Raw genomic sequence first — 13,515 nt, 5'->3', positions numbered from 1 at the left:
CAAACTTATAAAAGTGTGAAAACTCATGACCTGTCTTCCATTTTTGAGCGTAGCTCCTGAGGGGCTTCGTCTGCCCAAAAGTACCTGAAGGCCCTTCAATAAATATTTTTATTCCCTTAACTCTGTCTGGCCTCTGTTTTCAGGTACCCTGGAAAAGGCATCACAAGCTGTACAACGTTGAGATGGGAATTTCTATAGAGGAAAAATGTGTTTGTGGTTAACTTATTACAAGTCACGCTATTTCCTGATGAGTTTGTTGCTTTATATTAATGTGTTTCCCCATAGATGTTCCTGAATGTAAATAAAACAAGCCTTATTTATTAATCAAGCTGAAATTCTACCGCATCCGATTCATAAAGTAGGAGACGCTCACTATCCTGCCTTACCACATATCACATTTCCACTTATGAAATATCACAGATATCTTGTACTGAATTGCCAAAAGCCAATTTAAATTCCAAGTTTGAATTTGTCAGACACATTCCGCATGGAATTTCGTTAATTTCTGACAGCATTGAAACTGAATGAGAGTGGATTTTACCTGGTTTTCACCAGGGGCCCTGAGGCACAGAGCACTCACCCTCTGAAGTCCTTAAAACCTGTTTTTAAGCACTACTGTTTTTCTTTAAAATCAGTTGAAATACTCAGTATTTTCTGGGTGTTTCTGCCTCCACTGAGAGAGGAGAGGAAAAAAGGGGGGAATTAAAGAACAGTGGTAAAAAACTAATGAAGCCAATATCCTCAGTCAAGAGCAAGTGCCTGAAGCGAGTTGTCAGAACAACACAATTGACTAATGTATTTAAGCCTTCACTAACTACTTTTCACTCCAATGGAACCACTCGTAGAAGGGTTTTTCAAAGAGGGCAGTGTCTGAAACACAAGTGTGCAGCTTCAGAGTGAAGGGAGCTACAGTTCAACATGGGACCACGTTCCTTTTCCATCATTCCCCTCTCCCTGGGAGCTGCTGGTGGGATCCACAGGCACGGGGCTGATTCCATGGGCTGGTTTAGATGGATCTGGGGCAGGAATTGTTCCCTGGCAGGGTGGGCAGCCCTGGCACAGGGTGCCCAGAGCAGCTGTGGCTGCCCCTGGATCCCTGGCAGTGCCCAAGGCCAGGCTGGATGGGTTTGGAGCAGCCTGGGACAGTGGGAGGTGTCCCTGCCATGGCAGGGGAGGAACGAGACGAGCATTAAAGCCCCTCTCAACCCAAACCATCCTGAGATTCTGCTGAGATTGGAACAGACCCTGAACATCATCGAGCCCAGCCACCCACAGCCCCCCACGGGGCTGCAGTGTAGCTGCGCACCGGGCTAAGGGGGAAAGGAAAAACAATAAACTGATGCAAAAGCGCCGTTTCGTTTGCTGTTCCTCGTGTATCCGTACAGAACACCCCGAGCGGGCTCACACCGGGACCCCGGCGCGCTCCGCGGCTCCATTTCGGCACGGCGGGGCGGGAAATGGCGGCGCCGGGGCTGGGCCGGGCCCGCCCGCGGGGCCCCGCCTGCCGGGCGGGCTGGGCGGCTCCGGCTGCGGGCGGCCCGGCCCCGGCCCCGGCTCCGGCTGCGGGCGGCTCCAGCGCGGCTCGGGCTCGGCCCGCCGGGGCAGTGCCGGGGATGGCGGCGGCTCGGCGGGCGCGGGCGGGCGGCGGCGGCGCGGGGCCGGGGTTCGGGCGGGCGGCCGAGCCGGCGCCGGCGGTGCCGCAGGGGCTGCTGCGGCTGGCGCGGCGCAGCGGGCAGCTCAACCTGGCGGGACGCGGCCTCACCCACGGTGCGTGAGCCCAGCCCGCCCGCGGGGCCTCCCTGCTGCCGGGGAGCCCCCGGGACCCCGCGGGCAGCGCGTCCGGGCGGGGCGGGAGCGGCTCCCGGGGAGCGCCATCTGCTCGCCATGGGCTCCCTGGTGGCTCTTTCTGGCATGTTTCTATGGCCTCGTTGTTGTTCCCTCGGCAAAAGTCTCTCTAGAACACAGTGGGCTGTGGAGCGACTATAGGGATGCGTGTATTATACATATGTGCGCGCTTGTGTGTGTATATATATATGTATATATGTCTGTATATATGTGTGTTTTTATATACGTACACACATATGCCTATATGCACCCATGTGTATTTATCTGTATGTGTCATTGCCCAAGGCAGAAGGGTTGGAAGTAGATGATCATTAAGGTCCCTTCCAGCCCAACCCGTTGGATGATTTTTTACACAAAAAGCACGCAGACGGTGAAATCCCGGAGCAAACACCTATGGGATTGATTTGACGGCTGTGCTTGCGCCGCAGTGCCCGAGCACGTGTGGAGGATCAACCTGGACACTCCGGAGGAGGCGCAGCAGAACCTGTCCTTCGGCGCCGCCGATCGCTGGTGGGAGCAGACGGACCTGACCAAGCTGATCCTGGCCTCCAACAAGCTGCAGAGCCTCTCGGAGGACGTGCAGCTGCTGCCTGCCCTCACCACACTGGATGTGAGTACAGGCATCCCTTGGTGCTCGCGTGTAGGACTTAGGGAAATGTCCTGGATCTTTGTTTTCCATTTCCCTGGTCTGTTCGTTTCCTGGAGTGCCAGGACAAGGAGGGATGGCTTCCCACTGCCAGAGGGATGGATGGGATGTTGGGGAGGAATTCTTCCCCATGGGGAGGCCTAAAAAACCCTCCAAGGCACAAATTAATAACTGTGTCCTAAAACCTTTTTCTTCCAGGTGCATGACAATCAGCTGACATCACTTCCTTCTGCTTTAGGGCAACTTGAAAATCTCCAGAAACTCGATGTCAGGTAAGGCCGTGTTACAGAACAAACATGAGAAATGCTGCAGTGACTTTGAGGTGTGAGTGAGAGATTGCAGGATAGCAACCTTTCTGTCAAAAAATTCATTCCAGATTACTCACTGTAGAGTATTATTTAATATTATATATGTTACATTATCCATTTTGGATCAAAACTGGTGGCCTTGTGTTTGTTGAAATTGTTTCACTCATATTCAAGGGCACAATTGCTTGGAAGGTGCAAACAGTGATGTTCTGAATAATCATACACAAAATATTTATTTGCTTCAGTCTGGCAGTTCTGAGGATAAAACATTTCCATTCATGAATAATGCACATTGTAAATAACTGTGTAGATCTTGTTTGTGCTGGAAAATTCAGAATCTTCTGTTTACTGGGGTAATTTTGTAAATTTGTGCACAAGGAGAGGTTATGCTACCACTGCCTGTGCAAAGTACATAAAGAAAGAAACCTGGGATCCATCTGGAATGTTGTAAATTCAGAGCAGGATTAAAAGTCTTCTTGAACAAATAAATAAAGATAATTAATTGTTCCCAGGAGCCAGGTTTTCCTTAGAGGTGGCAATGTCCTGACCAGCAGGCTGTGGGACACAAATGTTCTGTGTGCAGTTACATTCCTAAAAACTCCTGAGTGTTTGTCCTTTCCCTTTGTGTTCCACGTTCCCACCCCAGCCACAACAAGCTGAGGAGCCTTCCCGAGGAGCTGCTGCAGCTGCCCCGCCTGAGGAGCCTCCTGGTGCAGCACAACGAGCTGAGCCAGCTGCCCGAGGGGCTGGGGCAGCTCCTCACCCTGGAGGAGCTGGTAAGGCACAACTTCAAACCTCTGTCTTTGTTTGGAAAGGATTTCTCTGTGTTTTCCCACTGCTAGTTAAAGATCCCTCGGGTTCAGTGGCAGAACTTGGCGAATATTCCAGCGACTGTTCTGGTCAGTTATTGCATGGTGGGGTTTGGTTTTGGTTTGTTCTTGGTTTGACATATTTTGGGAAAGCTGAAATCCCCGGTGCTCTCTCAGTCCTGGGGGGTTGTTTCTTCTCTCACACTTGTACCAGTTGTCAGCCATCTAATTTTACTGTTCTGCCACTAATTAACTTTGCACTAGCAGCACTCCTGGGATGTTTCAGGCACCTCTCATCTCTCTCTCTCTGTTTCAACCTGCAGGATGTGTCCAACAATCAGCTCACAGCCATCCCCAGCAGTTTTGCTCTGCTGGTGAACTTGGTGCGCCTCAACCTGGCCTGTAACCAGCTCAAGGAGCTGCCTGCAGATCTCAGTGCCATGAAAAGTAAATCACTTTCTTTGGGTTATTAAATGCCAAACAGCCAGTGCTGTGCTTATGTGCAGCAGTACAGTGCAGAGTTTTAAAATAGATCCTTAAAGAGTTACTGTTTCCTCAAGAAAATCAGAGTTATCATTTCTAGAATCTGTTTGGCACAATGTTGTGTTTAGTTTAAATTAAACCCTGGGATAAATATGATGCCGTAGAAAGGTATTTTTATCTTCTCCTCTTTCTGTTTGTCACTGGACATTGGCTTCCACAGGCTTGAGGCAACTGGATTGTACCAAGAATTACCTGGAAACAGTCCCTCCCAAATTGGCAACCATGGCATCCCTGGAGCAGCTGTACCTGAGGAAGAACAAACTGTGCTCCTTGCCGGAGCTTCCCTCCTGCAAGCTGCTGAAGGTGAGCTGGAATGGCTGCTCTGCTGGAAATGCTGTAAACTTTGGAAATAAAGACAGTTACTTTAAACACAAGCTTTAGTGAGGTGCTCTGATCAAAACCAGATGACAGCTCTGTGTTTAGAGCTCTGTTTAATGCATCCCCACGAGCAACTTCTCTTACTGCCCTCATTATTCAACCTTCTGAAAGATGAGTTTGCAGATTTGGAAAATAAAAAGTGTTTAGGAGAGGAAAGCTGGCTCTAATACTGCCTGCAACAGTTATTTTTTATCTCTGGGAACTTCTCCTGGATAAATTCACTTTGTTTATTATCATTTTTATTTCGTAACTACAGAGTAAATACACTGGTTTTCCTTTTAACAGAATCAGGTTACGTCCAGGTATTTTGGAGGCAGATGAGAGGGAATCAAGGTGTCCATATTCTCCATGTCATCATGCTGATGACTGCTGATGTCGTGACTTAGGAGATAAGTTACAAAGTCATTTCACCACGGTTGTGGTGCTCTTTGTTCCTGTAGGAATTACACGCTGGGGAGAATCAGATTGAGATCCTGAATGCAGAGAATCTGAAGCAGCTGAGCTCCCTGTGCGTGCTGGAGCTCAGGGACAACAAGATCAAGGCAGTGCCCGAGGAGATCACGGTGCTGCAGAAGCTGGAGAGGCTCGACCTGGCCAACAATGACATCAGTAGGTAATGGTGGCACCTGGGCTGGGGGTGGCAGCTCCCTCCTTCCTGAGGGGAGGGCACGTGGAATGACGCAGCCATGAAAGGAGGGAGCCCTCTGTGTGATCAAACTGGGACTTCTAAAATGTTCTGTGTTCTGCCTGTGACTTAGCTGTGACTGGGAAGTGCTGTGAGGAGCAGCTGAGGGAGCTGGGGAGGGTCTGGAGCCCCAGGAGGGGCTGAGGGAGCTGGGAAGGTCTGGAGAATCCCTGAGGGAGCTGGGAAGGGGCTGAGCCTGGAGAAAAGGAGGCTCAGGGGGGACCCTGTGTCTCTGCACAGCTCCTGACAGGAGGGGACAGCCGGGGGGATTTGGGATCTGCTCCAGGAACAGGGACAGGAGGAGAGGGAACGGCCTCAGGCTGGGCCAGGGGAGGCTCAGGGTGGGCAGCAGCAGGAATTTCCCCATGGAAAGGGAGCTCAGGAATGGGAACTGCCCAGGGAGGGTTGGAGTGCCCTGAAGGTGTCCAGGGCAGGGCTGGAGGTGGCACTCAGAGCTCTGGGCTGGGGACAAGGTGGGGATTTGCCACAGCTTGGACTTTGTGGTCTGGGAGAGCTTTTCCAGCTTAAATTAATCTGGGATCCTGCATCTTTCCCTTTGAACCTGAGCTTCAGTATCCCCTCTGGCCAGTCCTTGCACGTTTTTTAGCAGTTGTTTTGGAACTGCTTTGGGATCAGTTGTTTCCCTGTGCAGGCTGCCCTACACCCTGGGGAACCTCCCTCAGCTGAAGTTCCTGGCGCTGGAGGGAAATCCTTTGAGAACCATTCGGAGAGACCTGCTGCAGGTGAGCACTGGGCTGGGCTGTGTGGGGAACGTCTGCACAGGAGGGAGCTGGAGCTGCTGGAGAGGCTCCAGAGGAGGCTCCAGGATGAGCAGAGGGACGGAGCAAAGGCTGGGAGAGCTGGGAATGTTCACCTGGAGAGGAGAAGCTTTGAGGTGACCCCAGTGTGGCCTTGCAGGATCTGAAAGAGCCCCAGGAGAGCTGGAGAGGGGCTGGGGACAAGGGAGGGAGGGACAGGACAAGGGGCAGGGCTGGATGGGAGATTGGGCAGGAATTGTTCCCTGGCAGGGTGGGCAGCCCTGGCACAGGTGCCCAGAGCAGCTGTGGCTGCCCCTGCATCCCTGGCAGTGCCCAAGGCCAGGCTGGACACTGGGGCTGGAGCAGCCTGGGACAGTGGGAGGTGTCCCTGCCATGGCAGGGGTGGCTCTGGGTGGGATTTGAGGTCTTAGTTAAGGATCTAGGATTCAGTTCTCTATTCTCTTGTAGGGAGGCAGCAAAGGGAGGGTGTGAGCTGCTCCCCAGAAAAGGAGTCCTTAGGGCAGCAGGGAGGCTGGAGCGTGGGCACCACTCCTGCTGCAGAATTCCCTGTGATTTTTTCCCTGGCAGGCCCCTCAGCGGTGCTGTACATTCCTACTTCTGTGCCTTTGCCAGGGTTGTAAAATCGATGTTCCCAAAGCACTGGGATGCTCCAAAAATAAGCAGAACTGACAAGTCTGTGTTGCAATGAGATCTGTAACATCTGTCAGGAGAGGGAAGCCCTGGTGTGCCTGGCTGAGGGAGCAGAGTGTGCTCTGAGTTAATGAGCGCTTGTCCAGAGTGCTCCTGGAGAGGAGGCTGAGTCAGGGCTGCTGCAGTTGTGCTGCTCCCTGGATTACTGAGGATTTGCTGCTTCAGCTGCAGTGTCACTCCTGGCTGTATTTCTGTATTTCCCACCTGGAGCAAGGGCCAGGCACGAGGAGTCTGTCAGGCCATGCTCCATTTGTGCTGCCTGGATCCATCACCAACGCTGTAAATTCGTGTGCCTGCAATTTTCTTTGCCTGGCTGGATTTTTTCCACTTGATTTAGAGGAGCAATTGATGGAGGAGCCTTAGAGCTCCCCAGGCACTGCTTGGAGCAGGTGGATACTGAGATAAAGGACTGGGGTGAGTGTAGAGGAGCAGAGATTCCTTTCTTCTCTTCCCCAGCCCTGCCCAGCTCACCTTCTCTTCCTCAGACCTCTCATTCCAGCCCCAACCCCATTCCTGGTTCTTGATGAATTTCCAGTTGATTTCTGGTAAATCCTGCTCTGGTTTTGTTAATCCCTGTGCCATTACTTGGCTCTGGAGCTTTGCCTTGCTCTCTGCTTTCCTCCCTGTGTCTGTCAATGAGATTTCAGTGTGACCTTCACCTTTCACTCATAACTTCCCGTGTTCTCTGCTGGCTTCCTCACTCTCCCTGCCTGTCTCCTTGTGACAATTCCTTCCTTCCCAGCATCCACATCCCCTTTATCCCTCTGTGTCTGTCCAGTCTCTCAGGCTGTGTCAGCTGGAATGAGAAATGTTCATCACATCCAGCACTTTAGGTCAATCCAGGTTCTGAAACCTGTAAAATCATCCCCCAACCTGTAAAATCATCCCCCAAACCCGTAAAATCATCCCCCAAACCTGTAAAATCATCCCCCAAACCCATAAAATCATCCCCCAAACCTGTGAAATCATACCCAAACCTGTGAAATCATACCCAAACCCGTAAAACCATCCCCCAAACCTGTAAAACCATCCCCCAAACCTGTGAAATCATACCCAAACCTGTAAAATCATCCCCCAAACCTGTAAAACCATCCCCCAAACCTGTGAAATCATACCCAAACCTGTAAAATCATCCCCCAAACCTGTAAAATCATCCCCAAACCTGTAAAATCATCCCCCAAACCTGTAAAATCATCCCCCAAACCTGTAAAATCATCCCCAAACCTGTAAAATCATCCCCCAAACCTGTAAAATCATCCCCCAAACCTGTAAAATCATCCCCCAAACCTGCCTTTCCCCTAAAACAAACAGTGCAGAGGAGACTTTGCTTCACTACCCACAGGTTTATGCAGGTGGCAGCTGTGCCTGACCACTGGAAGCTGCTGTGAGAGGGCTGAGGGAAATCTTTGGAGCTGTTAAAATTCCCTGCAAGTGATGCAAACTGCCAGGATTTTCCCAGAGTTTATGATCTGGGCCATAAAAAAATAACAGAACAATGAGCAGGCAGCTTCACTGACAAGCTGTGATTGTGTTCTCCTCAGCAAATTGTGCTGGAGCTTTTAAAAAGGAAAATCAAGCTCATTGGAACTTCTTCACTTGCTCTTGGAAGTGGCAAAAATCCTGACATAAGGAGCTACAAAAGTGGAGCCTGAGGCTGTGATTCAGGATCAGAAATTTTCAGCTGGAACAAATAAAATTCTAACTAAGCAAGTTCCCAAGCTGCTGTGGGATTTTGAGAGGGATTTTTAGTCAGGAGTGCTGTGGGCCCCCCCTCTGTGCTGGCGTTGTCCCTCTGTGTTGTCCCCCCAGCTGCACAAACACTGCTGAGTGACTTGGGGTTTGTTTCTTTTTTAAAGAAAGGCACCCAGGAACTGCTGAAATACCTGAGAAGCAAAATCCAAGGTATGTTGTTTTCCCCCCCTTCATTTTAAGGAGAATATTCTAGGAAATTAAAGTAAATTAGAATTTAGGGAGGATGGTTGTTTGAACCCAGATCTCCCCAGTTGTCCTGCAGTAATATTTTCCTTTACTCAACAGTTTGCTGGGATATTTTAGTTTCTTTTTCTTATCCTATTAGCTAATACTGGATAATAAACATTCTGAATTGAGGATTATCCTTTACTAAACCAGACTCACCCTAATCAGCTGGATGGGAATTCCCATCTCAGGCATGCAGGAGCTTTTTCCTGTGGATTGTGGGGAGTAATCAGAAGCAACTTCATAGAGGAGGGTTTGTAAATATTAATGCTTTAACTGGAGTTGTGGTCAGATGTGCTGGTGTGGATAAAGCTGCTCCAGGTCATCATTTCCAGGCAGAATTCCCTGCTTTTTGTAATTTCCAGTCAGAATTCCCCGGTTTTTGTGATTTCCAGTCAGAACTCCCTGGTTTTTGTCATTTCCAGTCAGAATTCCCTGGTTTTTGTCATTTCCAGTCAGAATTCCGTGGTTTTTGTTGTTTCCAGCTCCCTACCCCTGGAGCAGAGCAGCTGCCACCAGCACATCCCCAGAGCTCCCTCCCTTTGCAGTCTCCAGCTCAGCCCTTCTCCCTCCTTCACCCTAAAAGAACCCCAAATCCAAGGTGGTAAAAATGAATTAGGAAATGACTGAAATAACCTGAATGTGGTGATCTTGAGTCGAGCCAGAGCAGAGCAGGGCCACAGGGGGGTGGTGGCAGCTGCCTGGGGCCACTCAGAGCAGCTCAGCCGTGTCCCTGCTGTCCCCAGATGATGCAGCTGGCCCCGGTGAGGAGCCTTCTGTGACAGCCATGACTCTTCCCAGCCAGTCCAAGGTCAACATCCACGCCATCACCACGCTGAAACTGTTGGAATACAGGTATTTGGGAATATTACCCGTTCCTGAAGTTGTAAGAACACCTGTGTATTTTATGCTTGTGGGATTTTCCCCACCTTCGTTGTGCACCAAGCTGTCCACAACCCCTTCCCCCTTTAATTCCTGTGCTTGGGAATGGGCAGGTTTAGGCTGGGGGGTTTGAAAGGTTTTTTTTTTTTATTATTATCAAATAACCTGCTGTAACTCATAGAAGTGCTGAATCCCAGCAGGTGCCTTTAGTACCTTTGAAACTCTTTATGATTTTCACTGAGTCCCAGAACCTCTTGTAGTCGGGGAATGTCTGCTCAGTTATTCCTTAAATGGACCTGGAAGGGTTGGGAAAGGGGAAAAATCCTGTTTGGTGACACTGTGGACACGGGGCAGTGCTGGGAGCTTCCTGCAGCTGTGTTCTGCTCTTGATCTTCTCTAAGAGGAGGTGGCAATGCCGTGTTAATTAGCAGGCAGTGGTTAATTGGTGTCCCTCCTGTCCCAGTGACAAGCAGGCTGCCGAGATCCCCGAGGCCGTGTTCGACGCCGTGGGCGCCAACCCCGTGGCCACCGTCAACTTCAGCAAGAACCAGCTCAGGGAGATCCCCCCCAGGTACGGCTGGCAGGGCTGTCCCAGCTGGGGTTTGCTCTCCTGCCTTTGTTTTCAGTGTCCTGTTCTCCCCCTGGGCTGTTTGTGCTCACAGATCCTGCTGTGAGGAGCCACTGGGGCCAGCCACGGCCAAGGAGAAGCTTTCCCTCAAAACCATTTCCCAACAAATCATTTCCCAAAAACCATTTCCCAACAAATCATCCCTCTGTGTCAGGGGGAAGGCTGCTGTGCCTCTGGGAGCCCCCCATAAAACCATCCACGCTGGTTTTTGAGGACAGCTCAGTCTATTCCCAGGTGTGCTGAACACTGAACCTGTGGCACAGTTTGGAGAGGTGCAATCCTAAAAGGACAAAAAGGCTTCTGGAGACTCAATTTTGGGAGTTGCTGCTTTGTCACTGTGTGAGAGGCTGCTCAATTCCCTGGGATAGCTGTGGGGGAGTTTGCAGCTGCCTCAGAATTCCAGACAGGAGACAGGAGAGTTTTCTCACTTCGTTGCCTTTTCTTTTAGGGCTCAGCCAGAGATCCTGTTTGAGGGGTTTGACAGGGAACTTTCTGAGCTGTTAAAACCCTTACACCAAAGTGTGTTAGTACAATAAAAAACCTTCCACAAGCAGCAGCAGGTACTCCCAGAATTTGTAACAGCACAACAGGGGAGCAGAAACAGAAGGTGGGAAAAAACAGGGGGTTTTTGTCAGGTCTTTTGGCTGCAGAAGAAGGTGGGTAAAGTCTGTGTTAAAACATCTCCAGGGCAGGAGATGGCAGTGATGTCACCTGTGCCATGAAATAGCTGCTGGCTGCATTTACTGAGGAGGCTTTGGTAGCAATGTTTGTGAGAGGAAATGCAGTCTGATAACTGTAGATAAGTGATTGGAGCTTTGCCTTAGCCCACGTGGAAGGCTGGAGGAGCAGCAGCTCTCAGAGGTGACATTCCATCACCTCCCCAAAATCCCTTCAGAAAAAACCACAACATGTCCTTGATTTGTAGAGTAAACCAGGGTTTTTAATAACTTACATGAGCTTCCATAATGGGAGCATCTCCCTTTTGTGCTTCAGGCTTGTGGAGCTGAAGGACTCCGTGTGTGATGTCAGCCTGGCCTTCAACAGAATCTCCTCCATTTCCTCGGAGCTGTGCCTGCTGCACAAGCTGACACATTTGGATCTCAGGTTGGTGAGGGGTGTTGCTGGGAATCTCTTTCCCTGCCTCCCTGAAGCAGCCATCTGTTCCAGTGGGATGGCAGAGCTGAAATCCTCTCTCACTCCCAAAATTCCTCCGTGGCAGAGCTGGAACAGGACGTGGCCTAAATTTGGGCCATGCTTAAAGAAGACACAAAAAGAAAGGGACCAGTTCTGAGATTTGCTGGAGGAGAGATCCTGCCTCAGTCAGGGGAGGGTTCTGAGGTGTTGCTATTGCAAAACACTCGCAGCACCCCCAGGAAAACCACACCAAAAAATCCTGGGAGTCAGGGCAGGGAAGGTGCAGATTTTGTTGCACCGCTGGAAAGAGAGGCAAGAGATGTTTCCTTGTTATCATCTTGCCACCTCTGATTCCTGAGAAATGCTCCTGGCATTGTTTGGATCGGGATTAGCTCAATCCATTGATTTTTGGGGAGCTTTAGAGTGACCTGATTAACTTTGGCTCCAGGCTCTGGGCACTTTGATAAGCTTTCCTCTTAAACAAGGAGCTAAATTTCCAGGCAGCTTTGTGCAGTTGGAAATACTTGGGGATCTTTAGAGGACAGGCTGTGAGTGTCCTCCTGGCAGAAATGGGAATCCCTGGCATATTTTTGCCTCTGTTCTGAGGTTGTGAGCTGGCCCCAGCCTGTGTAGCTGATCTGGGAATTCTCAGCCAAACCCTGACTAAATTTAGTGCTTGTTGTTTGTCTTTGATAACAGAAACAATGTTCTGACAGCCTTGCCTGAGGAAATGGAGGCACTGAAGAGACTGCACACAATAAATCTTGCTTTTAATAGGTGAGCAACTCTTTAGATTTTTTTTTAATATAATAATAAAAAGAGCTGGGCTGAATTTGACACAATTTTCCTGTGATGTGAGAACAAGGAGCCACTTCAGCAAGCTGGGAGCTCCCATGAAGTGCTCCTCTCTTGAGTGCCCCGTTTCTGACTATCCCTCCTCTCTCCTCCTGAAGGTTTAAGGAGTTTCCCAGTGTCCTGTATCACCTCCCAGCCCTGGAGACCATCCTGCTCAGCAACAACCAGGTGGGCTCCATCGACCCCGTGCAGCTGAAGGGGCTGGACAAGCTGGGGACTCTGGACCTGCAGAACAACGACCTCCTGCAGGTGCCCCCAGAGCTGGGCAACTGTGAGAACCTCAGGTGTGTGGGGTCAGGGGCTGCTTCCACACACATTCCCTGCCTGAGTTCTTCAGGAATGTTTGCCAGAGGAAAAGGCAGCCCCTGGCAGCTGCTGGGTTTGCCTCAGAAGGGTCTCTCTGACCGTCTGTGGAACAGGGCAGGTTCTTCATAGTCTCTTCCCTGATTTCTCAGTACTGCAGGGAGCTGTGGGAGTTGTTCCATCATTCATAGCTGATGCTGAGGGTCTGTGGGCTGTGTGGAGCTCGTGGTGGAGCCTTGGGGGTGACATTTCCTGTGCTCCCAGTCACGCTGCTTTGATGGTGACAAAGGGAGGGAGGCTGGGCCAGCTGAGCCCACTGCCCCCTTCCAGCCCTGAGCCATATTCCAGAATATAGGAACAGATTTCCTCCTGGCAGAGGCTGAAGGAGTGGGGTGTGTGCCACACCCCCACTGATTCATCAGCATAAATTAAAATTCAGCTCTCCAGAGCTGCTGAGAGCGAGGGAGGCAGAAACCCAAACTGCTTTAGCAGGAGTGAAGAGGAATTACCCAGGGATCTCAAAGGCCTCAGAAGGCTGAGTGCCGTGGGTGAGTGTGTGGGTGCAGGGAGGTTTTACCCCTGAACTGATCCCTGTTTGCAGGAGCCTGCTGCTGGAGGGGAACCCGTTCCGCACGCCCCGCGCCGCCGTGCTGGCCAAGGGCACCGCGGCCGTGCTGGAGTACCTGCGGAGCCGCATCCCCTCCTGAGCCTGAGCCTGGGCCTAGGCATCCCCTGCTGGGCCTGGGCATCTCCTGCTGGGCCTGGGCATCTCCTGCTGGGCCTGGGCATCCCCTTCTGAGCCCTGGGCATCCCCTCCTGAGCCCTGGGCATCCCCTGCTGGGCCTGGGCCTGGGCATCCCCTTCTGAGCCCTGGGCATCTCCTCCTGGGCCTGGGCATCTCCTCCTGGGCCTGGGCATCCCCTCCTGAGCCCTGGGCATCCCCTCCTGAGCCCTGGGCATCCCCTGCTGGGCCTGGGCCTGGGCATCCCCTCCTGAGCCCTGGGCATCCCCTGCTGGGCCTGGGCATTCCCTGCTGGGCCTGGGCATCTCCTC

General features: G+C 51.3%; 1 protein-coding gene across 1 annotated transcript; it reads left to right on the top strand.

The window, feature by feature from the left end:
* Positions 1-1,547: 1,547 nt before the first annotated feature.
* LRRC40 (leucine rich repeat containing 40) lies at positions 1,548-13,299 on the top strand. Its single transcript, XM_063406865.1, has 15 exons — positions 1,548-1,767; positions 2,274-2,455; positions 2,690-2,763; positions 3,446-3,575; positions 3,932-4,055; positions 4,312-4,454; positions 4,970-5,142; positions 5,867-5,957; positions 8,540-8,585; positions 9,407-9,515; positions 10,006-10,113; positions 11,164-11,274; positions 12,004-12,081; positions 12,258-12,443; positions 13,064-13,299. Exons 1-15 carry the CDS (start codon positions 1,614-1,616, stop codon positions 13,167-13,169), a joined length of 1,815 nt encoding a protein of 604 aa, XP_063262935.1. The 5' UTR covers positions 1,548-1,613; the 3' UTR covers positions 13,170-13,299.
* Positions 13,300-13,515: the final 216 nt, after the last annotated feature.

Source organism: Prinia subflava, chromosome 10, assembly GCF_021018805.1.
Source record: "Prinia subflava isolate CZ2003 ecotype Zambia chromosome 10, Cam_Psub_1.2, whole genome shotgun sequence".
Taxonomy (NCBI): domain Eukaryota; kingdom Metazoa; phylum Chordata; class Aves; order Passeriformes; family Cisticolidae; genus Prinia; species Prinia subflava.
This window is presented reverse-complemented; position numbering and strand designations above follow the sequence as displayed.

What these genes read in the sequence shown, in the direction of transcription:
- LRRC40 (XM_063406865.1), top strand. Translation starts at nt 1,614, where the DNA reads ATGGCGGCGGCTCGGCGGGCGCGGGCGGGCGGCGGCGGCGCGGGGCCG. An exon ending in CTCCAGAAACTCGATGTCAG is followed by an intron (nt 2,764 to 3,445) that starts GTAAGGCCGTGT and finishes TTCCCACCCCAG; the next exon opens with CCACAACAAGCTGAGGAGCC. An exon ending in CCTGAGAAGCAAAATCCAAG is followed by an intron (nt 8,586 to 9,406) that starts GTATGTTGTTTT and finishes TGCTGTCCCCAG; the next exon opens with ATGATGCAGCTGGCCCCGGT.